The sequence below is a fragment of the Panthera pardus genome, unplaced genomic scaffold (genome assembly GCF_024362965.1).
Source record: "Panthera pardus isolate Hobbes unplaced genomic scaffold, ASM2436296v1 HiC_scaffold_25, whole genome shotgun sequence".
Taxonomy (NCBI): domain Eukaryota; kingdom Metazoa; phylum Chordata; class Mammalia; order Carnivora; family Felidae; genus Panthera; species Panthera pardus.
In genome coordinates, this window is record NW_026526821.1 from 84,242,804 (window position 1) to 84,269,963 (window position 27,160).

A 27,160-nucleotide genomic window follows, 5' to 3' on the forward strand; every position below is an offset into this window, starting at 1 on the left:
TCTCCAAAAGGACGGTTACTGAATTCTTCGTCTTACGATGAATAGCTTCTTAGAATCCTGGAGGTGTGGCAAGACAAAGGCACATTAAACTTGGTCATGGGTTTGAGACATTCATGAATTGCCCTAAGTCCTTTTTTAACTTTACTCCTCAGAACCTCGCCTTTTGCCTTTTGTGCATTTAGGCCTGAGCTCTTGTGGTTTGGTGTTTTTGACTTTCTTTCCTCTTTGCCATTTCCTTCTCCTGGATCCATATTTAGAAGGTAGCTAATCCAGGAGACCTACTCTGCTTCACCCACATTTATCAGGTCTTTTCCACTTACACCACATGGCATCTGGTAAACGCCTGCCCATTTGGGTTTTTTCTTAAGTTCTTTGCCCTTGAATTTATGGACGAGTCTTCTATGTTACAGTTTTATCAAAGGTTTTGTTCACGTCAAGGATGGATTATGTGTAAACACTGTTTTCTCTGTTTTGGCTCCTCCTCATAAATGTTCATAGAATTTTTAACTATTGAATCCCTTTAGCTCTGAAAAGGAGTGGGTAAAATGCCAACTTTAAATACTAAGGCTCTGTTAGTTTGACTTTCAAAATGTAAAGGCATCTTTATTAGCTGTATTCTTTTAAATACTTAAAAATGTTTTTAATGTTTATTTTTGAGAGAGAGAGAGACAGAGAGCAAGCAGGGAAGGGGCAGAGAGAGAGGGAGACAGAATCGGAAGCAGGCTCCAGGCTCTGAGCTGTCAGCACAGAGCCCGAAGTGGGGCTCGAACTCACAGACCGTGAGATCATGATCCGAGCTGTAGTCGGCCGCCCAACCGACTGAGCCACCCAGGCGCCCCTCTCTTAAATACTTCTTTATCAAAATGTGTACCAAATGCAAACATATTTTCAGATATCAAACAGAAGTTTGATAGGTAGATGGAAAAATGTATAAGTATACATTTGTATCTATTAAAATATGTGAGTGATTGCGCTTAAGATCTAAATAATTATTAGTATATTCATTTCTATAGACATACACACAATTAGATACGTGATAATGGATTACACAATATTGACCTATGTTATTGACACATGTATAGAAACATGTATAAATTTAGGTGTATCTTTATAAACACACATAATCCATTCAGTGAGATGCAATAAAACAGGGTTCAAATTATAGCTCTGCCATTTCCTTACTTTGTGAAACAAAACCATTTAAATATTCTGATCCTGTTTCCACATCTATAAAATGAATATAAAACAATAATGCCTGCCTTACACACAACATAAGGCTATTCAGAAAACCATTCAAAAACTTTTTTTAAACTACAAAATGCTTTATAAATATTGATGATATTTATTCAAACACTCCTCTTCCTACTCACGAGAAAGATCTCACCTTCTTCAAACAGTATATTTTGTCAATGATTTTGCATCTGGTTTTTTACATCCAATAGGTAACACCAAAGATTTGAAACTCTTTTAAATGTTATCATAGGTATTTATGTACAGTAAAATACATAGTATATGTGGGCTTTGGTATAATCTGTGGTTTCAGGCATCCATTGGGGGTCTTGGAATGTATCCCCTATAGATAAGTGTGGGGGGGAACTACTGTATATATATTTCATTGCATTGCATTTATTGTATTGTATAAAGTTGTGTATGGTTTTAGAGACCAGAAGTATATAGCATAAATTTACAACAGATGTCAGCTTATTTTCAATGCTTTAGCCCAGAAAACCCACAAGGAAAAGCAGAATCTACTTTTAAAAGTTTCATTTATTTCCCACATGTTTAGGTTTAACATATCCAAAATGTGATTTGAAATAATGGCACATTACAATTAAATATATCAAATGAAATAATAAGAGAAATCCTATATAAACATCTGTGGCTAAAATTAAATTGAATACTCAAATAACTCAAAGACCTGAAATATCTTATAGGTTTTCGCAAAATTAATCTGCAATCAGCATGGTCTGTAAAGCGTTGCTGTACTGAAGTTTCTGGACACCAAAGCCACCCTAGAAATGTCTCAGGAGAAGGCCCTGGGCATCACTGAGTCAAACACTGAGAACCAACTCCTATAATACATGACTGCTGACACTTGCTTTTATACTCTCTGTTGAGACTTTTTAAATGTAAAGCAGCTTTTTCAGCAGCCATGCCCAAGAATCTTCAGGGACTTAACTTCAAAATCGAGTAGGTGGAGTCAATTTGGATAAACTCTTTATCCTGGGAGCTCCAGTCTCAGGTTAAAAATACATTTTCTTTCCGTGTAGGGTGAAGAACCTTCTGGTCTGTGTTGGCTGCTCTCAGGTAGAATGAATACATAGGGTCAAGCAACACCGAATGAAGTACAACTAATATTAGAAAGTAAACTACTGCATCTTTCTTCTTCCCCCTCCCACTCATAAACGTGCCTGCATCCATTTCCTAAATTTACCACTCCTCCATTAAGTGGTAGAGTATAATCCTCCTCTCCTTAAATCTGGAGAAGGCTTGAGAATTGGTTTGTGGCCAGCAGAATGCATCAGAAGGGACACTGCTTGACTTCTGAGACCAGGTAATAAAAGAAGACCTGCTTCGTGCTTTACACACTGGGTTATCAGCCTTCAGGGTTCTGAGCTGCCATGAAAGAAGCAATTATTCTGTTATGGTGTGAGAAAGTCTAACCCACATGGAGAAGACACATGCTAGTGTTCCAGCCAAGAGCTCCAGCTGTAGTCCCAGTTGACAAACAGTATCAGTATCAAACACAAGTAAAGATGCCTCAGATGATTCCAGTCCCTAGTCTTTGAATCTCACCAACTGAGGTTTCAGACATCATGGGGCAGAGGAAAGCCAACCCTACTGTGCCCTGTCTGAGTTCCTGACCCAAAGACATTGTTAAGGATAAAAAAATGGTTATTTTTCGTTGCTAAGTTTTAGGGCAGTTTGCATCATAGCAATAGTAACTGGACTACTTCTCCTTTGAATCTAGCTGGCCTCTTGCTTGCTTTAGTCAGGAGAATGAAGACAAAGTGACAGTGTCCTGGTTCTGAACTGGCAAGAGAACTTGCCATTTCCACTTAGGTATTGTGGCTCAGTGTCACGAGGAGAACATGCCTAGACTAGGCTGGTGGAGGATGAGAGACACGTGGAACATACTTAAGTAATCCCAGCTGAAGCCAGCCTACATCAGCCAAATTCCAGACATAAAGCAAAGCCACCTAGCTAACCACGCCAGGGAAATAAAAATTGCGTATTATCGAATGCCACTAAGGTTTTATGGTTGTTTGTTAACCAGCAATATTGTGGCAGGAGATAATCAATACCCCACTAAGAATCCAGAGCAAATAATACACCCTTCCTTCATCTCATATTCCTCTTTATGAACTGCCTTATACCCGTACTTTTCTTCACAGCAGCTTCTCAAATTCGTTACCTACTGCCTCTATTTCCACTTCCTTATCTCCTAGTATCGCCTCACCCTTAATAATTCTGACTCCTGTCCTAACCACTATACTGAAACTGCTCCTCTTGTCAACATCAGTTACTCTCATAATGCCAAATGTAATGCATTTGTTGCTTTATCATCTTCCTGGACCCTTCTGCAGCATTTAACATATTAGACCATATTCCATTTCCAAACCTTTTTTTTGTTTTAGCTTCTGAGATACCTCCAGGTTTTCCTCCTACTTCGTTAGCTGTTCCCTTTTATCTCTTTTTTCTGGTTTGTTCTTTCATTCGTTCATTTAAAAAATATATTGAGAACCTACTGTGTGTCAAGTATTTGCAGGGTTGGGGTGGGAGATATTTTGTGATCACAGCAGTGAAACGGGAACAAAATTCTTTACAGGGCTTATGTTCTAGTGAGAAGAGAGAGAAACAAGCAAATAACAAGTAAGTATATACCAGACAGTGATAAATTCTATGGAGAAAAAACAGAGGAAGGAGGATAGACAGTGATAGGGACAGGATTGGTGTTGCTATTTTAAATAAGGCAGTCAGTGAGGTCCTCACTTAAATGGATGACATTTGCATGGATACCAGGAGAATGTGAGGGAGTGAGTCATATAGAATTCTGAGGGTGAAGTGTCCCAGAAACACAGGGAACAGCAACTGCAAAGGTTCTGATTCAAGAGTATGGTTAGCATGTCCCTCGGCCTCTTTTTTTTCCTACCCTCTTACTGTAGTCATTTTCAAATCAGTTGCTTAGCACAAAATATTTATTTTGAGGTATGAGAATAATGGGAAAACTAAGTAATGGGGATTCGACTCTCATCTAGATCTTCTGGGAAGTTGGAAGCACCACCCTTTTCTGCAGGTCGATGCTTCTCCAACTTAGCCATTAATTCTTTCGCTGGATTGAAGACACCGTTGGTCTGCTGGTCACAGACATAGCAGCGAGGGGTGGTGCGGAAATGCTGCAGTGCACAGCTCTCGCAGAAATAATGCCTGCACTTGGTGACAACTGGATTCTGGAAGGTCTGGCGACAAATGAAACACTTGAATGGTATCTCCTCCTCATCGCTTGCCACTTCATAGTTTTCATCCTCATAGACACCATAGCGACCCTCATCAAGCTCACGTTCGATCTGCCACCCATGCTTGTAATCTGAACGGTCATGGAGGAACTTGCAGCTGTCTCCAAAGCCACAAAAGCCGGTCTCCTTGTAGTCCTTACAAATGTCGGGCTGGTAATCCCAGCGCACAGTGGCACGAAGATGCTCGGGAGCTCGGATGGGGCCCTTCCTCACCATCCCGGAGGAAGCATTGCCCATAGACGTATCCTTGGGCTTCATGTATTTCTTATAATTATTGATCCCCCGATAGATCTTGTCATCTTCCTTGCCCCTTAGCTCTTCCTGGATCTTCTGGCTGCGCTCAAAGATGGCTTGTGTGTCACGCTCCTTCTCTGTGTCTAGCTCGTAGACTGCAGTCGCCCCCATATCCTCTGGTCCCACAGGCTTTGCTGAGCGGGTGGACTTGTACACCATGCCAAGGCTCTGGGGCTCGGTCTCCTCCTCCTTGCTGCTCAACAGAGCAGCCACCCTCTGTTTACCACTACCATGGGTCTTCTGTATCATCGGATTGTGGATCACCCGCTTGTTTTCCGGGCGAACCACTGTGCTGCCTTCGTCACTGCTGCTGCTGCTGCTGCCGTCTCCAGACTCCCGGTTGCAGATGGGGCGCTTTCTGCAGCCTGCAGCCCCTTTTTGTCTACCAGGCTTTTTGAAGAGGAAGGTACACACCTGGTCTGTCGTCTTTCCCGGAGAAAGCTGTTCTGCCATTTTAGAGTCCCAAGCTCCAGAACGGCTGTGGTGTGCTCTGTATTGAAGTTTTAATAAAAAAATAAAAATAAAAATAAGAACAATAAAATGATCTTTCACAAGCATATAACTCAATTTGGTACAGTTCTTTAGGGTATGAGGAAAGGAATGCCTTTCAAATCTCATCTTGGGTCATCTGATCAAGTCTTCTGGAGCGTGGTCTCTGGCCCTGACACAGAGGCTACGTACTGCCTGGGTTTTAAATGCTGATTCTTCAGAGTTCAGTCCCTCTTTTCTCTCTATACTCAGGCCTTGAGTTAGCTCATCCATTTTCATAGCTTTTAATGCCATATGTATGCTGACAATGCTTAAGTTGACATCTTCAGTCAATACCTTACTTCTGAGCTTCAGATTTAAATATCCAAATGCACCCTTGATATCTCCACGTGGGCATCTCTAACTTACCATGTCCAAAGAGAAGTCTTTATTGCACCAGCAGACCCCAACTCAACCTCTTCTCCCCAGTATTTTCCATCTTTGGAAATAACTATCTACTCAATTTCTCAAGCCATAAGCCTTGATTCCTCCTTGATCCTCCTTGATTCCTCCATTTTACTCATATCCCAACTTCAACCTTTCATCTTTTAGACTTTACCCCAAAACATTTCTCATATCCACCAACCTTTTTCTTTCTTTCTTTTTTTTTTAAGTTTATTTCTTTTTGAGAGACAGAGAGAGACAGAGCACGAGTGGGGGGAGGTGCAGAGAGACACACACACACACACACACACACACACACACACACACACACACACACAGAATCCAAAGCAGGTTCCAGGCTCTGAGCTGTCAGCACAGAGCCCAGCGCGGGGCTCGAACCCACAAACCATGAGATCATGACCTGAGCCAAAATCCAACGCTTAACCAAGTGAGCCACCCAGGTGCCCCAGCATCCACCTTTTTCTTTATCCACTCCTCTCAAGCTGTGCCAAGGCATCAGCATTGTGTGCCACATTCATGATATTCATGGCCAGTAGCAGCTACATAATGTAAGAAAGCAGAGGTTGATCTACGCTGTACCATCACACAAACTCATTAAACCAAAATCAATTTAAGATAAAGCAAACAACCTAAAACATGGACGAAATGCTGGCAAGTTTGACTTTTTCAACTAGTAGCTCTATATTTCGCTTCTAGAACTGTATTTTTTCTGTGGTACTGAATACATTCCTATATGAGTTTCAAAAAAAAAGAAGCAAATTTTAGGTTGAGGCAATATTTAGAAGAGTGGAAACATCTCAGTGCTTTTTCCAAAGTCACTTTCATGTGTACGATTTTATGATTTTTATGTGTTCTGAGTGACAATTCTGGCCCATTCTTACTCTAGACCAGTTTATTAAATTATCGGATTCCTGGTTTTTACAGTGTGAATAGAGATTTTTTATGAACACGAATAACTATTATTTTAATAATAACTCACTGTGCTAAAATTTGGCATTTAAATTTATAAATAAGATCACAGCTGCTGACCTCTTTCAGCAAAGAAAAGAACAAAAGGAGTTAGCATCTCATTCTGAGAGTCCACCTAAATCAATTAGGATGTTAAATCCATGCATAAAATAATGTTTAATAAAAGTGCTTTAAAGGGAAAATTGTCTCGTTTTAAATTGAATGAATACAAAAGATGACACGAAGTTCCCGGATTACTGCTATGAGGCTCTAAGACACCAGACTCAGGCATTGCTAATAGTTCAACAGTAATTGGAATATTAATAGGATGTGTCATTCTGATTATATAGAATATGCATCAGAGTATTTTACCTGCCTCTTCTGGATTGATTGGAGTGGCAGAGAATAATCTGATTGTCGCTTCTCTCAGTTTAAGAGCCCCATTTCAGAATGCTTACTCGCAGACTCTATTTGAGGACACGTTAAAAATAAAACCAATGCATTTATAACCTAATTAGCTGGTCTCCATTGATTCATGTTCCAGATATTCAGTGTGCATAGCATTACTGTTTTCACGAACTACCTGTAAATATATGCTGGGTGGCACACTGGGCTAATGCACTAGTCTCTCCTTAGGGAACTGAACTAGCAGCTAATGTAGTCATCACTGAAGTACTATGTTTTGCAGTTTTCTACTAGTCAATACATGTTAATAAGACTTCAAAGGTTTATTTATCACTTAATCTCAGCCAGGTCCTGGGCTCTGTACGTAACATTAGATTAGAAATGGCTCCTGTGTAACGAGTCTACTGTCTAAAAGTAAAGGAGCCTTGACCTTTGAACAGCTGGCTGTCTCCGCTCAAGGGTATAAGCAAGAGGTCAGGGGTTCGCTGGAATCGTGTCATTTGAGTGTAACCCCTTCAGGGATGTGGACCCAGTCACAGGTTCTCATTGTGCCCGGCTTCGGAAACGGCAAGTGCCCTTTCAAGTTTGTCTGCTGCGAATTTATCCACAAAGTTTCATATAAAAAGAAAAAAGAAGTCAGACCAGATGATCATTTCAGCATTCTCCTGACTTAAAAAAATATCGGAGTCCAGGTTGTATGTTCAGGAACGGTCATACCTCTCTAATTACATCAAGCAAACTGGTGAACTTTGCTCTCAAAACACGCAAACGTTCCTTAAACCGTGGAGAAATGGCAAAGCTCAACTCCGGGGCGCCGATGCAAACAGAGGCTTAAGGATGTTAGTGGCTTTCAGGCTTGAAGCTCTGGCTCTCTGGGCTTACATAGGATGTCATTGATTTACTCCTTCCACAGAGGTGAAGAGAGAGGACCAGGGGAGATAGGTTTAATTAATCTTAAATATCTCTGCAATTTAAGAATTGTAGGCCTGGAACAGTTCCTGTACTAACATGATTAGCAAATATTGACTTTTGAATACAATAATAATGTGTCATCTGAAACCCTTGATAAGTAACTTAAGTACTTCCTTAGCTTGCATCTTATTAAATTAGATGAGGTATGGTTGAGGCACATTACACAAAGACATTGAAATGAAAAATCAGACCTAAGGGTTTTAACATTGATTTTAAGAGAGCTAAAAGTCACAAAGAAAACATATATGCTTCAGTTCTGCAGCCTATGAATGTAAGCTGTCTATTTTCTCTAGATGGATTTTTTTAAAGTATGTAGTAATTTTCATGGTGCAACTGTAGTAAACATTTACAATTTGTGACCTTTCTGACAGCTGTAATCAATCATCAGATTATGTATGATGACCATATAATTTTAGTTTTATGGAAGGTTAACTTACACAGATTATGAGCTTTTGATGTTAAAATATGGAAGAAAGAGCCATGTCATACTAGTGTGCCTGTGAATATGGTAAGGCTAATCTACCCAACCCCCTTCATAAGGTTTAACTTAAAAATGTGTACAACAAGTCAGCTAAGGAAAGAGTTTTAAGATGTAATACTAGTCAGCTGCAACCTGACAAATCTCACAGTATTGATTAGTTTTCAAAGGCTGTATGGCATGTGTACTCTACTTAACAATAGAATGGGAATGAGGGGAGAAAAGCCTCCAAATGTCATCAAAGCAAATGGTCTGTGAATGTTGCTTCAAAGCTCGTCATTAGTTGCCAGGGTATTTGGCCACAAAGCTTGTAAAGAGGTTTCTCCGGAGGGGTAGGTATGACAAAGTGCACTCCTTGGCAAGAAGACTTAGGCACTCAAGTAGCAGCACACATTAATTCTTGCTTGATTAATTCGAGGATTAACATTCTTTCTGAAATTTTGCCTGCTTTTTATCCTTTTCTTTTTTGAAACCAAGGATAGACCCCAGGCCTTTTCTGTCCTCTAATGAAACTGCAAATTGACTTGTGTTCAAATGGTGCTGGAGTAAAATGAACAATTAAAAATGTATTGGTAACAATGAGATGTATCAGCCAATCTCTTTAAGGATTAATTAGTGGCAGGAACAATCTTTCTTATACAACATACCAAGAAGAATAGAGCAGTGGTGGGTGAACAAGAAGGTGTCAAAGGTTTTTAACGTGTGCATACAAACACATGTATGCACATATCCACACACACACATATGTAGTACAAGAATATAGGTACGTATATGTCAGCATCTGTACAGGTTTAGACCGAAAAAATTAACTGCAGCTTCCTTGGAGATATTTATTCCACCTTAGTTAGGATGATTCGACTGTTGCTGATTAGTGATCCATTAGTTAGCTTGAAGGCAGCCAACAGATTTTACTGATCGTAATTTATCATTAAAGCAGAGAAATGCTTTAGGTATTTAAATAATGTATGCAGATAAATTCACTCTTATTTTTTTAATTATCCACCTGTACCAACCTTGTAAGAATCTTTGCCCCCTATCAAAAGTTTGCTCTCTGAGGAGAATTTCAAAGTTAGCCTAAAAGGAAAAGCCCTTCTCCCTGGTTGCATCTATCGATTCTGCATTTCAACCCACCCCCTCTCAAAATGCTCGGTATGTTTCAGGTTATGTCTGCAGTTCTTAAAAAAACTTGAAATTATCTCTACATTTGCCACTGCAGACTGAAGGCTTATCTTGCAAAATATGATACCTCTGTCATTTCTTTAGCAAAGATTTCAGATACAGTAGGGATAAATTGTAGTCCCCAGAGCCCACTATAAAACTTCAGGGAAAAACGGACGTAGTTCCCTTCTTTAAGACCTGTTTAAATAGATGATACTCTAGAAAATGTCATTTTTGTTAGGCTGCCCTAAAGTCAGATCTACTCCATGCCACCAATGTGCCGAGTCAGCATAAAAGGGCATTTAGCACTAAGGCATTTGGTAAATACTGCTTTATTGTGCTTCATCCTCCCTACAGGGCATTCTGAAAAGATGAATAATAAGTGTGAACAGGAAGAACAAGTTTCCAGTCCTGTCAAATTAATTAGACTAGTGTAGAATGAAGTGAGGTTTGCCGTTAGGTAAGTTGAAAACATGTAAAGAAAATCATCCAAGCAATCTGAAAGGATTTTAAGAGAGCAAAACATCCTCATGAATTTTTGTATATTTGCATGAGAGATATTATATATATATGTGGATAACCGTGTTGCACATAAAAGTATATAGTATCTGAACAGAAAATGGTCTATGTGTTTATGCAATACATACAACATATCCCAAAACATACATGGCCAGCCACAATTTGAAAGGAAAGCCGTAATTCAAACAATATCTATTAAGGGGGGGGCGGGGCGGGGTGGGGGGGGGAATAGACCTGACCCTTTTACTTACAGGAGTAAACCCTGGTTCCATACTAAGAACTGTATCAGGTGAGCTTATTAAGAGATTCATGAGTGCACAGGGAGCAATGCAATTTGGTTGTTGTTTCACCAGGTTCCAGCTGGGTGCTTTTAGCCTCAGACCTTACGTAGGCAAAGATACAGGAAAGGGAGAGTTACAATGTGCAGCAAGGTGCTCTTCTGAATGCAGGGCCTTCAGTTGGTAGTTTGGGCTAATTTTAAATGACCTTTTGAGATACGTTTCCATGTATTTCACTCTATTCTGGAAAATTGATTTTGGTAATTGAAGTAATCAATTTGTGTATCTATAGAGCATTGACTGCTCTGTACCACCGCCACAAAGCAGGCCGGCCAAGGTTCCATGATGCAAATTGATGTTTTTATATCGAGTTCCGAAGGGGCTGGCTGCAGCCACCCTATTTGTCCTACTCAGGAGAAGTAGTTTCTCCCCACAATCATGGGACCAATGCCCACTGCATTAGTTTAAACCTTCCTAAACCACAGTATTTCCTGAATCACATAAAGGCTGGTAAACGATTTTCTTTTTGCAAAGGACGTGAGGTCCTGAAACTTTTCATATATCTAGCCTTTCTTCCTCACCCTTCTCCTCCCCGCCGCCCCTTTTACCTTTCCAGTCTCCATGCACCTCACCCTCTTTAACTCCACTTTCCTGACCTTTTACGAGTTCCCTTTCTCTACTACCTAGCATCAGTCAATGTTGATATGCCACACTCAGGCCCTCTTCTGTCAAAACGAAGAGAATCTACAATTGTCATTTTTTCTTCTGTGCTGCTCACTCTATCTCGCTGCACCTTTGGTAGAATTCTACAGCTAATTCCAACTCTTCCATACCATCAAGTGATTTTCCCAATTGACGCTCCCATTTCATTTGATTTTTTTCATAAACAGGGTAGAGGAAGGCAGAACTTCTCTGCATCTGAGTCTGAATGCTGGGTTTGATTTTACATGTAACTGACAAAAACGTCGCCTGCAAAGCGATGACTGGAAGACATCAGAATACTTGTTTCGGCAGGTGACACCAGGACAACTTCCTTTTGGGTGTCAAAAGTGTGTTTTAGCTACCTTTTCTTTTTCAGGCAGACTCAACTGTCCTTCCACAACAGAAGCAGGACATGTCATCTCCCAAATGAAAGAAATTCATGCCCATGATGAGTAACATTCCAATTAAAATTCATCACTAACAGCAGGCTTTTTATCTTTCTTGGACAACGTGAATCATTTTTGGTGCTGGGAAATGTGCTTCATAAACCTCCATTGTCGTAGAATGTCTACTTCCACGAGAACTTGTTTTATATTAGTAAATAAAACATCATCTGACATTTTTGTCACTTCTTATGTCTGGGTGCTGACGGAAATAATGGGAACGCTCGGAGGTTATGGGACATTGTTTATCAAGGAATGTAGGTGACGCCACAAAGTATAAGTAACGCTATACAGCTGGATGATTGATCCCTGCTGCATATTTTAAAGCTCCTTTCATTGCTTATCGAAACCTTTTAGGTAATGCACTCCTCTCAGATATCATTTTATGTTTGAAAAGCTTTATAATTCATAATGAAAAGTTGCTTAGTTACCCCAAGTGAATCCATAGCTTCAATTATTCTCTGTGCAAATGGTTGGACTCCATTTTGACCAATGTTTATGGTGTTTGGCAATTTTTCAGTAGCTACTTTGCTCTGATATGATTAATTTCTTGCATAATACTCTGCTTTGCATGTGTGGAGCTGAAATAATCTTAGTAGGCAGAAAGGAAATGAAAGACCTTGTGTGTTTCAGTTTTGGAAACATTTGAAACATAACATCATAATGTTAAGAGTGCCAAAAACAATACCAGTTAGGCTGGATAAAGACAACCACAAGAGACACAAATGTACTGATGAGACCCAGCCTGGGACAGACAGCCCTTGCCTCGTTCTGTGGCCAGCTTGCTCTGCCTCGAGACATTGAGGAAGGGGAGAAGACAGAGCCCCAGAATTTACCAAACTGGATTCAACTGCCAGAAAAAATACTGGCATCTTCTCATTAGTATCATTTCCTAAAGTTATCGTGGGCCTCTTTCTTTGACAAAATCACATAAAACACATCCTCTTACTCATTAAGTGGCTACACGTGAGGTTGCTGCCCCTTGTGCAGAAAGGTGGGGGACACGCATAACTGTTGAATAAATGAATGAGTTCATTCATTCAGGAGCATTATGTGTGGTGACTACCTGACCTTCTGGCTTTGGGAAAATGTTTACTGTCCCCTGTCTTTAGATGATTTCTGTTGCTCTGATACTCCGGAGTGCCTGCATTTTCCAAGTTTCAAACACTGTCTCTTTTCTTCAACCCCTTTCCGACCAATGGTGTAAGTTGTGAAATGACGCCTACAATAGAAAGCCTGGAAGACTGGCAGAAAGAACACTGGTCTTGAAGTCACACCAACCCAGGCTAAAATGTGGTGAATTGCTGGCTTGGAAGCCTCACATGGCCTCAGTCTGCCTCCATGAAAAACAGGAATAATGATATAGTCTCTGTTCTAGGCATACTCATTTCTTTAATGCTCTAGTGGTACTTCTTGTAGTACATGCCAGGTACTACTCCAAGCATTCAATGCACCGATGAGGTAGCTTCTATTACTACCCCCATTTTACAGAGGAAGCGGCTGAAGCACGGAAGTGTTAAGCAATCTACCAAGGATCACAGAGTTAGTACGTGGCAGAGCCAGGATCTACGGTCTACCTACAGAATCCGCGCTCTCAACCACCATACAAAGCTGCCATCTGTAATGGTAGCTGCCATTACTGTTATTATTAGCATTACTGCTGCCATCATCGCTCTCATTACTGCTACAACCAGAGGCACCTGGAAGACCTGGTATCGGTGGAGGTAAGTGGCCCAACCTTTCACTTTTATCTCAAAGCCTGTGGACACTGTCCCAACTGAGCAGCCCAAAGCTGATGCCACTGCACAGCATCCTCAGCTCTGTTAAGAAATACGTGTGCATATGGCTCAAGGGCTCAAGGACGCTGTAAGTCATCGAATTTTCATTTCAAACACACAGGTATTCTTGATATGCTAACATATTTACTTCAGATTTTCACCATTCGATATATTCGTAGGGCAGCTTTTATTATAAAATTAATTTACAGAGCAAAGCCATCTTTTTATTAGAAGATAGCTCCTTTAGTAGCCCTTCGTTACACAAACAGCAGTAACAAATTTTCTCTTCTTTTTACAATGGAAATCGGCTGAGCCTCCCTCAAAGAGTATAGCAACTTTTCCCCTGCTGAGAAGTGAGAAAATAACATAAAATTTCTGCCATGATAAAACAAAATAAGACAGAGAGACTCTGGCTTTGTCAGATTTGCTTTCCCCAACAGAAGTCCCTGAAATCAGTGGGAATCGGGGATTCCACAGAACGTGGAAGTAAGTGTATAGCTCTGCCAGATGAACAGGGGATGGGGAGAAAGGCCGAGGCAGTCTCAGATCAGAAAGTCTATTGCTGGACCTAGAAAAACAAAAGCCTTACACTTCCAATCACAGCTGATTTTGACCTAGTTCTTGTGAAACAACATGAGACCACACAGAACCTATCTTCATTTTTTTTTTAAGTTTATTTATTTGAGAGAAACAGAGAGCACACAAGAGTGTGAGCGGGAATGGGGCAGAGAGAGGGGGAGAGAAAGAATCCCAAGCAGGCTCCACGCCGTCAGCACAAAGTCCAACATGGGGCTCAGTCCCACGGATTGTGAGATCATGACCTGAGCTAAAATCAAGAGTTGGATGCAAAACCGACTGAGCCACCCAGGTGCCCCATTTTCTAAACACTGATCAGCAAGAATAATTTACTTCAAATTTCTGTTTGTAACCAAAGTTCATCCCTTACCAAGAGCTAGAAAAATGGGTAAATCAGTTACAAATGGGAAATATTCCCAAAAGGTGTATGTAGAGCTTTCTCTCTCTCTCTCTTTTTCCTATTCATGGTATTTATAGATGAAATGTCCACAGTATCTATAATCCCTCAAGAGTGGTGGCATGCTTTTATACTCCAACCTGGAAATATGTGGAAGTAAAGGCATCATGCAAACTCTGCATAGGAGTACACCCTTTCATGGACCTACAATCGAGACCAAATAAAAAGTCTGGCAAATTTCACGAAATTCTTCCAACACAAGGCATACTTATGTTTGAATCCCAATGAAAAGAACTGGAATGTAGTCATATAATAAAAAATTTAATATCTAGTTCTAACAGCACTGAATTTACATGAGATGAGTAGGTAGCATTTGGTTACCAGAGAGTAAGAAAAATTTTCAGAAAGAAATGTAGGGACAAGATTACCAAAAATTGAAATCTTCAAAGTCGTCTCTGCCATGTATATTTAGGCATCACAGATGACTTTCCACATCTAAGATGCTGGTCACTTCCCCAGTTACAAGAAAATGCTATGTGTACATCTTAATAATTCAGTTCACTAGAGTTTTCTGTTTCTCCTTCTTCTACTTCTAAAACAAGATATTTTTAAAAGCCTAATGTTGTAAGCATGGGAAAAGAATAAGACATATGTATTGATAATCTGAGATAGATGATATTGTTTTAAAAAACTGGTATGTCAAAAGCATATGCTATGCCTCATGGCCAAGATGGAAATGTCAGGGGTTTAATTGGCAGCTGTGAATAGCAGCACCTGCAAACAGCTCAGGGCTTGTTCCTGTGGTCTGGCAACATTCTTACTTTATGCTTTAAATAAAGGCTTACTCACTGAGACAGAAGTAACTGACAATGGATGATTGATGATTGCCCATCACCCAATGGCTGACATCTACCGTTCACCAGGTCCGTTTACGAGTGCACATCCAGATTTCATTAACAGGGGCACGACATCCAGGGGCTGGCCTGCTACAGATGGCTACTCAGTAACCTAGTTCAGAACGCCTACAACAGTCTGACTTCTTTTTAACCTGGGAAAATAGAGCACTGGGGATTCAGAATTCTTTAGGAAAATAATTTTTTCTTTTTTTTTTGGAAGATAATTTTCAAAATTCCTTTTTTCCTGCTTGTTATGTTGCTTTTTGTGAGAGTTTAGTTTCATGTTCAATATCAGGTTGCCTTTTACATTTCTCTGATTTTTACTGCAAATGGGCTTTGCATTTGAAAGATTTGATATGAGGAAGAGGCGTATTAAAGGAGTTTACTTCTACTTATTAATTCATAACACTCTCATGTCCAGGGGGCTATTTAAGCTTTGAGTACAATAATGTTTACTATTTTAATTAGGAGGAGCAAAGACAGTGCAAAGAAATAAATCCACAGTGCAAACAAATGGCTAGCATCCTTTTCCACACCTGGACATCCATCAGTCCACAGCAGGCCTCTAGGCATAGCCAAAAACACACAAGCAATGTTGGAAAGAGCACTGGTACAGCAAACCTTTCAAAATATAGTGCTAAATTAAAGCTACCTTGCAACTGTTCAATAAAACCCAGAGTATCTCCAGGCTGGTCTGTTCTAGGATGAGGCTAACATTTAGCTTTAATTTTTTTCTGCGTTTCTTCTCCCTAAGTCTGCCTCTCCCCAGCTACAAACCTGCACTACACATCTGCCTTGACTAATTTTTTTTCTCCAACTAAGTTGTGAACTTTTCTGAGGCACTTACAAATCTTTTCAGCTTTTAGTGACTGGGCCATGGGTTATTTCACGATCTACCTTTTGGACACTGACAGTTCCCACATGCAGTTTTAGGAAAGTGATGAGTCATTTTAATGAATTGTAAGTAACTGGGTCTTCCCCTAGAACTGTGCTCAGGGACTAGTATCTGTTCAGCAACAAATGAACACATTTCTACAAATAGCTGTATTATAGGCTTTTCATTAGCCAAACTTGAATAAAACAATTTGTTTGTACCCCTTTCTGAATCTCACCATGTTCTCCTGAGGGAAGTAGGGCAGGCATCAGCATGGTCATTTCACAGCCGGAGAACTGACGGAGAGAAACGAGGCAACTGGTCCCACACTGCACACCTTTAGTTATAGCACAGGAGCCTGTCTGAGTATCTGTAACACACACTTTGCCCTCACTGGGCCGTTTGGCTAGTAAGGATCATGGGCTGTATGCCACATGTCACCTGCTTATTGTGGTCCTTGACTAACGTGAAACCACAGCCAGATAATGGCTGTTCTATTAAATGTCCTAATTCAACCAAACCCATTTTGTGAGTACCAGTGAGTGGACAAGGATAGAGTCCCAAGCATGTGCAAAAGGCTACACTGGTTGCCAGTCAGTACACAGTACATTATTGCAAAATAAGGGAGGTTTGCCTTGCCTGTGAAATTGCTACTTTTGAATATGCATCCGTCTAGTTGGCTTTCCAAATTACTTTTTTTTTTTTTGCTATAAAATCTGCTGTCTCTCTTTTTGTTTAATTGCATTCAGTTTTACAGTCTCTCCCAGGAAGAGCAGCTAATTATAATATATTTCAACAGAGAGAGAGAGAGAGAGAGAGGCAGGTGTTAGCTAAGATAGAAGTCCTAGTTTTAGCCTTGACAGTTCATGCAGTTTAGCTGGATCTTGGTGTAAAGTCAGCAGACCAGGCAAGTGCAATTTCATTGTTTTAGGTTTTCCTGGGTTGGTAGGGGATCACAGGACTACAGATTTAAACTCTGAGGTTATGAAATGACAAAAATGATTGATAATAATGACTGATGGGGTTGAGTTTTGGTCTTGTACACAAGAAAACCTGCTTCATCTGTAAATCCAAGTGAACCAGACATGGAAAGTGGCTAAGACCACTTGGACAAGCTGTCAAACATCTTGGGATTGAAGTGTCTATACATTTGCTAGCTATGTAATCTTGGGCAAGTCATTTAACCTCTCTGCTTTTGTTTCTTTATCTGAAAATTGGGGTAATAACAATTTCAACCTGTAGGTTGTTGGGAGGAATAAATGATGTAACCATGTAAAATACAACACTGTGCCCAGGGCACAGCTAGATACACTCATTATTTTCAGAGAATAATTGCACTGCAAAAGGCTAAGATCCCTGGGACAAGAGCAGACAGAGAAACGGCAGAAATTAGAAAAATATCCAGTAGAAAATTCTCCCCTAACAAATGCTAGCATTTCAGAATATATCCGAAACAAATGCTTGCTTTTGAGATAAGTGGGTTCCTCCTATATTAAGATCATTTTAGTTTCCATGAACATGGCATTGACAGTCAAAACATAAAATAATTTGTTAAAATAATCTTCAAATTATTCTGATGTATTTGTGTACATCTCTATATGTGTATGTGTATCTTTCTTGTAGGATTGGAGTTAGTAGGGGGCCATATTACACAGGCCACATAACCGAATTATTTGCTGAATTTCCCCTATTCTAACTGGTTGTTTTGGCCAGGGCCAGCTCTAGCTCAACTCTGTTGACTGTAATTTCTGGGCTGTTCTCATAGGGCCTCCTAGGGAGTTACCAATTTTTTTTCCAGGCATCTGCTAAGTGCAGTCATGTATTATAGACGTTGCCACTTCCCTATCCCCGGAATACAGAAGATGCAGGCAGAATCCGAATACTAGTTGACAAAATTGCCACTGCTAGTGATGAGTAATTGAAAACAATTTTAAGACTACCCTTAATACCTGCATCTGTGCGTAACACCCTTCCTTAAATGCTGCACTGGGCTTCTTTGCTAAGGATCAAAAGTCATCATGGCTCATTCCCTTCTCTGACTCTCCAAATTCAACCTACCAACCCCCCTTTTTAATAGTTGTCATTTCTATTTTCTCCTGTCTCTACTTTTCTAGTTAAGCCCTACATCCTCTTTTGTTTGGACTATATAATGGCCTCCCAAATAGCCTTACTCATCCTTGTTTCTCTCCCTTCAAATTCATAATCCAGCCTCCAAAGTACCACTGGAGATATCTTTCTTAAAGCCTAAACCTCAGCCATGGTTCATTAGTGCCACAGACTAGAAGCCAACTCTCTTAGTACTGCGTAAAAGACTCTCCGTGATTTAGGCCCTGAAAGCATGGTCAGCCTCACCCCCCACGCCTTCCCACTCATGTTCTGTAACAATGAACTGCTTGCAATGGTCTCTCTCTCAGTCTCTCTTTCACTGGTTTCACTCTTCCATGTTCTTCTAAATATTATTCCTGGTATATAAGCCATCTTCCTCTTGTGTCCTTAGTACACTACTATTTACATTTTATTTTATTTTTATTATTTGCAAAAATGCAATTTATTGTCAAGTTAGCTGACACACAGTGTATATAGTGTGCTCTTGGCTTCGGGCGTAGATTCCCATGATTCATCACTTACATACAACACCCAGCGCTCATCCCAACAAGTGCCCTCCTCAATACCCACCACCCATTTTTCCCTCCTCTCTGCCCCCTCCATCAATCCTCAGTTTTTTCTCTTATGGTTTGTCTCCCTCTCTGTTTGTAACTACTTTTTCCCTTCCCTTCCCCCATAGTCTTCTGCTAAGTTTCTCAAATTCCACATATGAGAGAAAACATATATGTCTTTCTCTGACTTATTTCACTTAGCATAATACCCTTCAGTTCCATCCACATTGTTGCAAATGGCAAGATTTCATTCTTTTCCATTGCCAAGTAGTATTCCATTGTGTGTATGTATATGTATGTATGTACATACATATGTACATACATACATATACATACACCACATCTTCTTTAGCCATTCATTAGTCACAGCTGTTATCATCAGGGCAGGACACATACACCAATGGAATAGAATAGAGAACCCAGAATTGGACCCATAAATGTATGGCCAACTAATCTTTGACAAAGCAGGAGAGTATCCTGGAAAAAAGAGTCTCTTTAGCAAATGGTGCTGAGAGAACTAGATAGCAACATGCAGAAGAATGAAACTAGACCCCTTTCTTACACCATACACAAAAATAAACTCAAAATGGATGAAAGACCTAAATGTGAGACAGGAAACCATCAAAATCCTAGAGGAACCACCTCTTTGACCTCAGCTGCAGCAACTTCTTACTCAACACATCTCCAAAGGCAAGGCAAATAAAAGCAAAAATGAACTACTGGGAGCTCATCAAGATAAAAAGCTTTTGTACAGCAAAGGAAACAATCAACTATTTACATTTTATGATCCTGCTTAGGTTTACCTTTTCATTGACTTCTCCAGAAAAAAATCAGTTACTCCCGTCTCTAGGCTATTTTTGTATAGACACAAAAGAGATTTTATATGTATTACACTGTAAGATATTTCTTTGTTCTCTATTTCCCCTACTAGACAGTACATCTTTGAAAGTGGGGTCATTTCATTCATCTTTGAGTCTCTATTCATTGCCAGGGCCTTTAGGTACAAGATGTGTTGTAAACAGAGTTCACATGGTTTTATATTTACTCAAGGATTCATCTAAACAACTGTATATGATAAATAAAATTGTATGAAAATAAAATCCAGCTTGGGCAAATGAAGTACCTATTAAGATTCATGCCTTGGATGGAATTCTTCCTCTGATGCCTTTGACAACACAACCCAAGCAATACTTGCTTACCATCCCCACAAATTCTATAACTCATCAAGTTTTAATTAAATAGCTGGAATCTTGGCCAATTAATTGGTGTTCATATTTTCAAATTTTGAAAAATAATGTTGACAATGACAAAGAAATATAAGCTTGGAGATTTTCAGTCTTAAGCGGCTCAGTCCCAAAGGCTGGTCCTTGTCCTTTAGCAACATTGGGTATTGTGTGCATTGTGCGAAAATGACTTTTCCTCTTAGAGAGAGGCAGAGCATTCAAAACAATAAGGAGACAATATCTAAAATAATTAAGGAACAAACTTTGAGGACGGGAGAACAAATGTCATTGCCTCTTGGGATGGGTGTTGTTCTTACTGCTGACCTGTGCCCTTCCCGCCCAACTCCCTTGAGGCTTTTAGAGCAGAAAAATCCCTCACAATTTTCATTAAGAACCATTATATCAAAGGGACTATCATTCAGCCTACAAGAGACTGTTCTGAGGTGGAATGTTTTTCAACTTAGAGCAAATGTTCCTTCAGTCATTTTCTTTTTTTTAAGGGAGAGTTATTTTGAATGCATGTAAAATGTAAATAGAATGACTATGGATATTTACAGAGCTCACACTTACTAAGTCCAAAGCAGCTTTGATTTAAAAACTGAAAATTGGCAAGCGGTCGATCAACACTGGCCTCCAATTGCTTTTAGTGTCTTGACAAAATAAAAATGCTATTTTAATGCAGAGATGGTTCACTTTGAAAAGTGGCTGTGGAACATGCACAATAACTATAAAGATGTTTTCCTCTGAATACTTAATCCACATGATCAGCTACATACACACTTTGGTACCGCATGCCTATGACTGACATGAGGCATTTTAATTTTAAAAATGTTTTCCAAAGTGCCTAAACACATGTTTATGCATTATAGTTACTGCATGGTATTAGATGGAAAACACACAAACTTAAAAAAAAATGTTACTCTGTGCATGGCCATACAATGGAATATAATGGAAACCAGGAAAAGAGAAGACTGTGTCATTTCACAGGCAAGGCCAAAAAAAGGGGGGAAAACACCCACCCGAAAACCTTTGACAATTCAGTCATGCTAAAACTAGGAGACAATACTGACATAAGAAAACACACTCGACATTAAGGCAGCAGAGCCCTTCTTAATCACAGCAGGTCTAGACAGCTCCCACAGCTGTGTCTGCTCTCTCACAGAGTGATGTGTGGCCCTAGCTGGAGGGTGGCGTGAGCTCAGAAGGGAATGTCAGCACAGGGTCTTAATTAATTTCCTTCTGCCGGGGTGTGTATGCCACAGTGTGGTTTTGCATTTGCTGGGAGGCAGTTTACTGGGAGGGCCTTAGGTGCACAACACCTCAACTCACCAAACCGCAGGGCAGAGCTCTCACCCCAGTGAGAGCACACACAGTCCCTCCTGGCAGAGCCATCCAAGGTTCTGCCTCCCCTTTGGGCCAGATTTCAGCCTCATGACCGGCATCCCTTCCTGGCCCAGCAGGGGCTTCCCCAGCTTGTTTCAAGTGGTGTGCTTGGCCAGAACTGCTTCTGTGGTGTGGTTCGATGCAACCCAAGACGGGGGTCTGAAGCTGGAAGGCTAGAGACCATGTTCTCTGTTTCTGCTGGCTTTATGTGTTTTTTTTTAGCTGTCGGGAACAAATAAAGTATCAGCCGTTCTCCCCATGTCCCACGAGAAGGGAGGCAACAGACTCAATGGCTCTAAATGCAGACATCAAAAATGCCTAAAAAGAACACTGCTAGTAAGATGAATAGAACACGATCCATCAAGTAGGGTGCAGCTCTTTACCCACAGGGACTGTACCCTAATTATTTATGGTAAATAATGGAGCTACATCTCGTCTAGTCTCTTTTCCAAAGACAATAACGTCTCTTTCTTCTGAATTCCTGTGACCTTGATTATCTGTCTATACCAATGGTTCCTAATTCAATTGACAGGAGCCTGGCATTGTGATGGCTTGTGTGTGTGTGTGTGTGTGTGTGTGTGTGTGTGTGTGTGTGTGTGTGCGTGTGTGGCAAGATCTAGTTATTAGCCTGTTGTCAACCAAATGAAATGTTATTAGCCAAATGGGAGCTTACCTTGCTGAAAGCTTGGATTATCAATGGCAGTGCCAGCGCCTCTGAGAAGCAGCTGTGAAAATCAGAATGAAGTGGTAAAGTTAAAAATGACCCCCGGCTAATAAATTTGTTTAGGGCAGGAATACTGTTTACTATAACCTCACTGAGGACAGGAACATTTGGTCAGAAACAATACTTTACTACACCTCCACTGAGCATCTAAGCAAAATTGTCTTCTAGTTGGTTGACAAAATGGAATTATTTAAAAAAAAAGCCTCCTATCCTTTCAAGTGCAGCCTTCTGGCCTGGGAGTCTGGAAAGCGGGGCTCTTGTTCCAACTCTGAGTGGCTAAAGAATTTCCAAACCTTGACATTTTTTCCTGGAGCTACCACAGTATCATTTGACTCATTGCCCTGAAAGACTAATGGAAGCAAGTTTTTTGAAATCACGGGGACCACCCTTATAGGCTCTGGTCACTCATCTGTAAAACGATGTCACCAATGTGATAAGATGATTTCTAAGACTCCTTCTGTTCTCTTCTGTTTATGCCCTGCTATGATTCCGATTATCATTCTCTAGCAAGCTTTCTTGTAGTGTTCTGAGATACCTGAAAGAATATATCTGTATATCCAAGAGCTGAACATTTAAAATTCTCTTCAGACAAATGTTTCTTTCATGTGGTACACCATTTGCAAATGCAATTTGGGGCCAATTTTTTTCTTGTTGTATCTGAAATGGATCATGGGGTTTGTCCCCAAATGTCCATCATACACACAAACTGAAAATTGGCAAGCGGTCAATCAACACTGGCGAACCAAGGTCTGGAAGATTTGGAACTGACCTAAACAAATCATCATCATCATCATCTTTAGTTGTTCTTCATTTCTTTCCCTCTAGATACAATCTAGTAGGCCACGCTGACCTGGGTTAAGAATTTTTCAAATATAAATGGTCTAAATGTTACTTTACTTGGCAAAACAAAGGCAGAGTAAGTAATTTTTCCAAATCTCTCTTCAGACATGCCTTATAAGGAAGGTTTTCTTTCTAGGGGGATTTGGACTCTCATTAATCTATTTCTCCTTTCAACAATAAAATGAAAAATGGAATGAGATTATCAAAATGGATAGTCTGGTGTGGACCTGATAACATGCTTTTGAAAAGTGGTTTACATTTGACATCACTTAAGCTCCCTGGGCCAGCACATCTCAGGTCTGCTATGTGGGGCCTGGACTCCACTCCCTGCTTGGACACAAATATGCTTTATTGATTTCAAACGCCTCTCAAGCCAGTTGGAAGGATGGATGAATTCCTGGTGCAGTAAATATTAAGTCATCTGCAGAACTATAAATATCCCCTTACCCTATCTTATTCAGCATTTATACAAAGACATTTTTGTGCAGTATGCTTTTTCCTTAACCTGGATATATACTTATTTTAAGTTTTTATTCTTTCCTATTATATATATACATATATATTTTTATACATGGTACAAGAGGTATATGGCATAAAGTGGGCAATTTGGGTATTTAAAATTTTATGTATCTTCCTTTGTGCCCTTCGGCATACATAACGATAGAGTCCACCTGCTTCTTATGTAAGGATTTTAAACAATCTTAGAGTGGAAAGTCCTGGGTTTCTAGTAATCACAAGAACAATGGCAGTGAAAACATCTAACTTACCACTTACAAATAATTCTTTCAAAACAGTAATTCAGAATATACAGAGTGGCTTAAAGAAAAACAACAAGCTGACAACAACCTACCTTGTAATACTGCTTCGCTGGTTGTGGCTGTGTTTCTAATCAGATGTGTGATGAGCAGAAGTGACTAAACCCACACACTACGGGAGAGGTGGCCAAGGTACAGATGTTGTCTCTGTCTCACTCAATTGATTAAAAATTTCTTGATACCTCTAACACTCTTCGCCCCACTCCCTCAGAATCATGCTTGTCGAGTAAATCATGAGATAAACTACCCTCTCCAAATGTCCTTTAATATGAATGGAACCCAGGAGTGCTCAATCCATAAGCCACTGAGAGAGGGTCCATACTAAGCTAAGAGCTTAGCCCTTATTAAGACTAAAAGCTGGTGGCAGCTGGCCCTATTTCTCACATAATAACGTGCAAAAGAAAAAACAAACAAAAACCAGGAAGGTGGCTACAGTGCAGATTCCTGGGATACATGCCCGGAGATTCTGATTCAGTGAATCCTGGGTAAGGCCCAGTGTGCCGTACCTTTAAAAAGGGGTCTCTGGAATGATCCTGTTAACAATATCTGTGGCCTGAACTTTGAGAAGCATGGACAAGGAAGGCCTGGCCACGGATCCTGAGGTGGAAAGACTTTGCCGCGGACCTGTGCATTGCACCTGAGGTCCGGGAACTCAATTCCTCCTACCTCCCACAACGTCCCAAGACACGAAAACATCTGAACGCGTTTGCCTTGCTGCACCCAAAAGTTCTACGGTGTGAGAGAAGTGACCCGTTTGAACTCCTGAGGAGGAAAGGGCAGAATCCAGGCCTCTGTGCAAAGCAGACATCTCGCCGTGGCAGGAGGTCTTTTTTCACCGCATCATGCGGCTGAAAGGCACGGGCTAAATTAATGAGCGGGGCGAAAGGAGACGGTGGGTGTCAACCCCAGCGTCCCTTCTGGAGTGCCTGCTCTCTGTCCTTCAGCCCGAGGCCCACACTAAAGAGCTCCCTGGAAAAGCCCCTCCTGCTGTCTCCTATTTGCTGTCTCCTTCTTCCGCAGAGCTACCCCTAGAGCTGTGACCTTCTATTTATACTCAAAGTCAAACTGGCGTTTAGAGTCCCTAATGAGGCAACATTGCATCGGCCAAGGGGGAAACCAGTACCTGAAGGCAGTCACACCCACTACGAGCTCAAATGGGACCACTGCACGGTTCCTCCGCTCCGCCCCTGCAACTTCTACCTTCCGTGCTACGTCTACGTGCTACGTGCTAAGTACGTGCAACAGCTCCCCCAGTGCCCAACTCCTCCCTGCAGTCAGCAACTGCCTGCGGTCAGGCGAAGGGGGTCTGAGTGCGAGCTGGGAGTGCGGGATTTATTTATCCCTTTGGGAGTTTGGGGACAGGATCCTGGATTTTTTTTTTTTTCGTGTAAGTGGTAAACATCTTGCTGTATTTCTGCCCAAGCCCTGTTTAATTAAATAAAGTCACCTCAGAAGTGATGTTCCAGAGTGTTAACTGAGAATAACGGTTTTGAAAATGTTTGAATCTAGCCTGAGAGGAAATTCCGGGACTTCCATTCCAGGGAGACCAGTGGACAAAACTACAGACTAAATTCTCAGCTGTACGCCCAAGTGAGGAAGAAAACCCTTCATTTCCCCTACCCCGGGCAGTACTTCTTAAAACACAAGATTTAGCAATTTCTTGGTTAATGAGAAAATTTGGTAACAATTATTCATTCAAGTTGATCAAATATCCCTTATTCAAAATAACCATAGAATTGCTAAATCTCCATTCCACTTTTTGCTTGACATAGCTCTGCAAAAGAATTTAAAGACTAAGGGTGTGTGTGCGTGCGTGCGTGTGTGTGTGTGTGTGTGTGTGTGTGTGTGTACAGGCCTAACCACTGAGCGATTTGCCCAAGGTCACATAATAGTTCCCTGCCATTTCCTTTATTGTCTGCCCTCAAATTCTCTTTTTGTAGTAAGCAAAGGGAAATGACGTGGGCTTCCAAATTTCATTATAAAAGCTTCCATTTAAAACAAAATGTATTGCATATTATAATTGCAACCAGAACCAGTGAGGGCAGTGGCTTTCAACCTTGTGAGAAGTCTGGGGCTGCTGTTACATGTGGCTGACTTCAATGAACCCCAGTCCACCCTCCAGCCTGCAGATTATAGAGCATTTTCAAAAAAATAGTTACACTGTGCAAAACACAGACACATTTAATGTCTTTTTTTCTTTTGGTTAACAAAATGTACGTAATTTTCTTAACCAAAGAAATTATGGTAATAGTTCTGTAATGGTAGTAAAGTGTTCTGTTTTCCTTAAAGTCCACATTTGAATCTGTATACACAAAACTGTTCGGAAAAACAAAGACACAACGGTTAATTAAAACTTGTTTGTTTGTTTTTTTTCTCCCAAACAACAAGCTGTTGACTTCAACTGTTATTTGTTTATGCTGTTGTTGTTGTTTCAAACCTGCTTGTGGATGTAAACATAGCTTCTGTGTCTCTTTGATAGGTGCAAAGGAGTCCAGTGAACTTCCCCTATGACAACGATGACAACTGACATTTACTGAGTGCTTACCCGTGCCAAGCCCTAGGCCTGGCACTTTACAACCATTAATTTATGTAATTCTGCCTGCAGAGACAGAAATTATGATCTCCATTTCACAAGTGAAAAATTAGGCTTAGAAAGGTCAAGAATTTGCCCTAGTTCACCCCAGCTGGGCTGTGGAGGAAGCCCTGCATCTGGGGCACATGGCCTTCCCCCATATGCTGCACTCTCACATGGGCCAGACACTTCCATCTCATTCACACCGAGGTTCTGAGCCTCCCACTAGTTCCCACCCCCTGGAAAATACAATTAAATATACAGAATCCTCTCTTAAAATTTTCAAATTAAATTCCGAATCTATTTTACCCACACCCATGAAACTTGTAGCAAGCACTCAGTTACTAAGGAGTTATTACTCAGGCCTTTGAACCTTAATTATTCCCAGGACTGAGCTACATGGACAAAGCAAATAACGCAATGCAGAGCAAAGTAGGGGTTTAGAAAAGGAAACAGACTTCACACTTTTCTCCCTCTTCCTCCTTTTTTTTCTTTTTGGGTAGGCCTTGTGTTATCAAATGGGAGGAGATGGGTTTCATGTGCAAAGACCAGAAAGCAGGGGAGTTAGGGTGACCCATCTTACTGAAAATGTTTCAAGGCCTAGAGTTGAATATAGCCATATACCTTTGTTGATGTTCCTATTACCACTACCCATATCTAAGACCAATAGTCTAAGAGGAAGAATACTGAATCCCAACTTTGGCAGTGGTACGATACTCTTATTGGAATACACCATTCAGCTTTTAACTTCTCTGTTAAGACACTCAGAAGCTGGGCT

The 27,160-nt window shown here is 40.6% G+C and overlaps 1 protein-coding gene across 2 annotated transcripts; it reads right to left on the bottom strand.

The window, feature by feature from the left end:
* Positions 1–1,747: 1,747 nt before the first annotated feature.
* On the bottom strand, positions 1,748–24,996 carry LOC109261360 (E3 ubiquitin-protein ligase RNF113A-like). 2 transcript variants are annotated; one of them, XM_019439935.2, is made up of 3 exons: positions 24,934–24,996; positions 22,105–22,156; positions 1,748–5,301 (listed from the first exon to the last, which is right to left on the bottom strand). In XM_019439935.2, the coding sequence occupies exon 3, from the start codon at positions 5,262–5,264 to the stop codon at positions 4,230–4,232; it is 1,035 nt and encodes a 344-aa protein (XP_019295480.1). In that variant the 5' UTR covers positions 5,265–5,301; positions 22,105–22,156; positions 24,934–24,996; the 3' UTR covers positions 1,748–4,229. The 2 variants fall into 2 exon arrangements, with proteins under 2 accessions (XP_019295480.1, XP_019295582.1); XM_019440037.2 differs by lacking the exon at positions 24,934–24,996 and adding an exon at positions 23,846–24,924.
* Between the last annotated feature and the right edge of the window lie 2,164 nt (positions 24,997–27,160).

Bases quoted from the DNA above. Each gene is read 5' to 3' on its own strand.
- LOC109261360 (XM_019439935.2), bottom strand. From the start codon at position 5,264: ATGGCAGAACAGCTTTCTCCGGGAAAGACGACAGACCAGGTGTGTACC.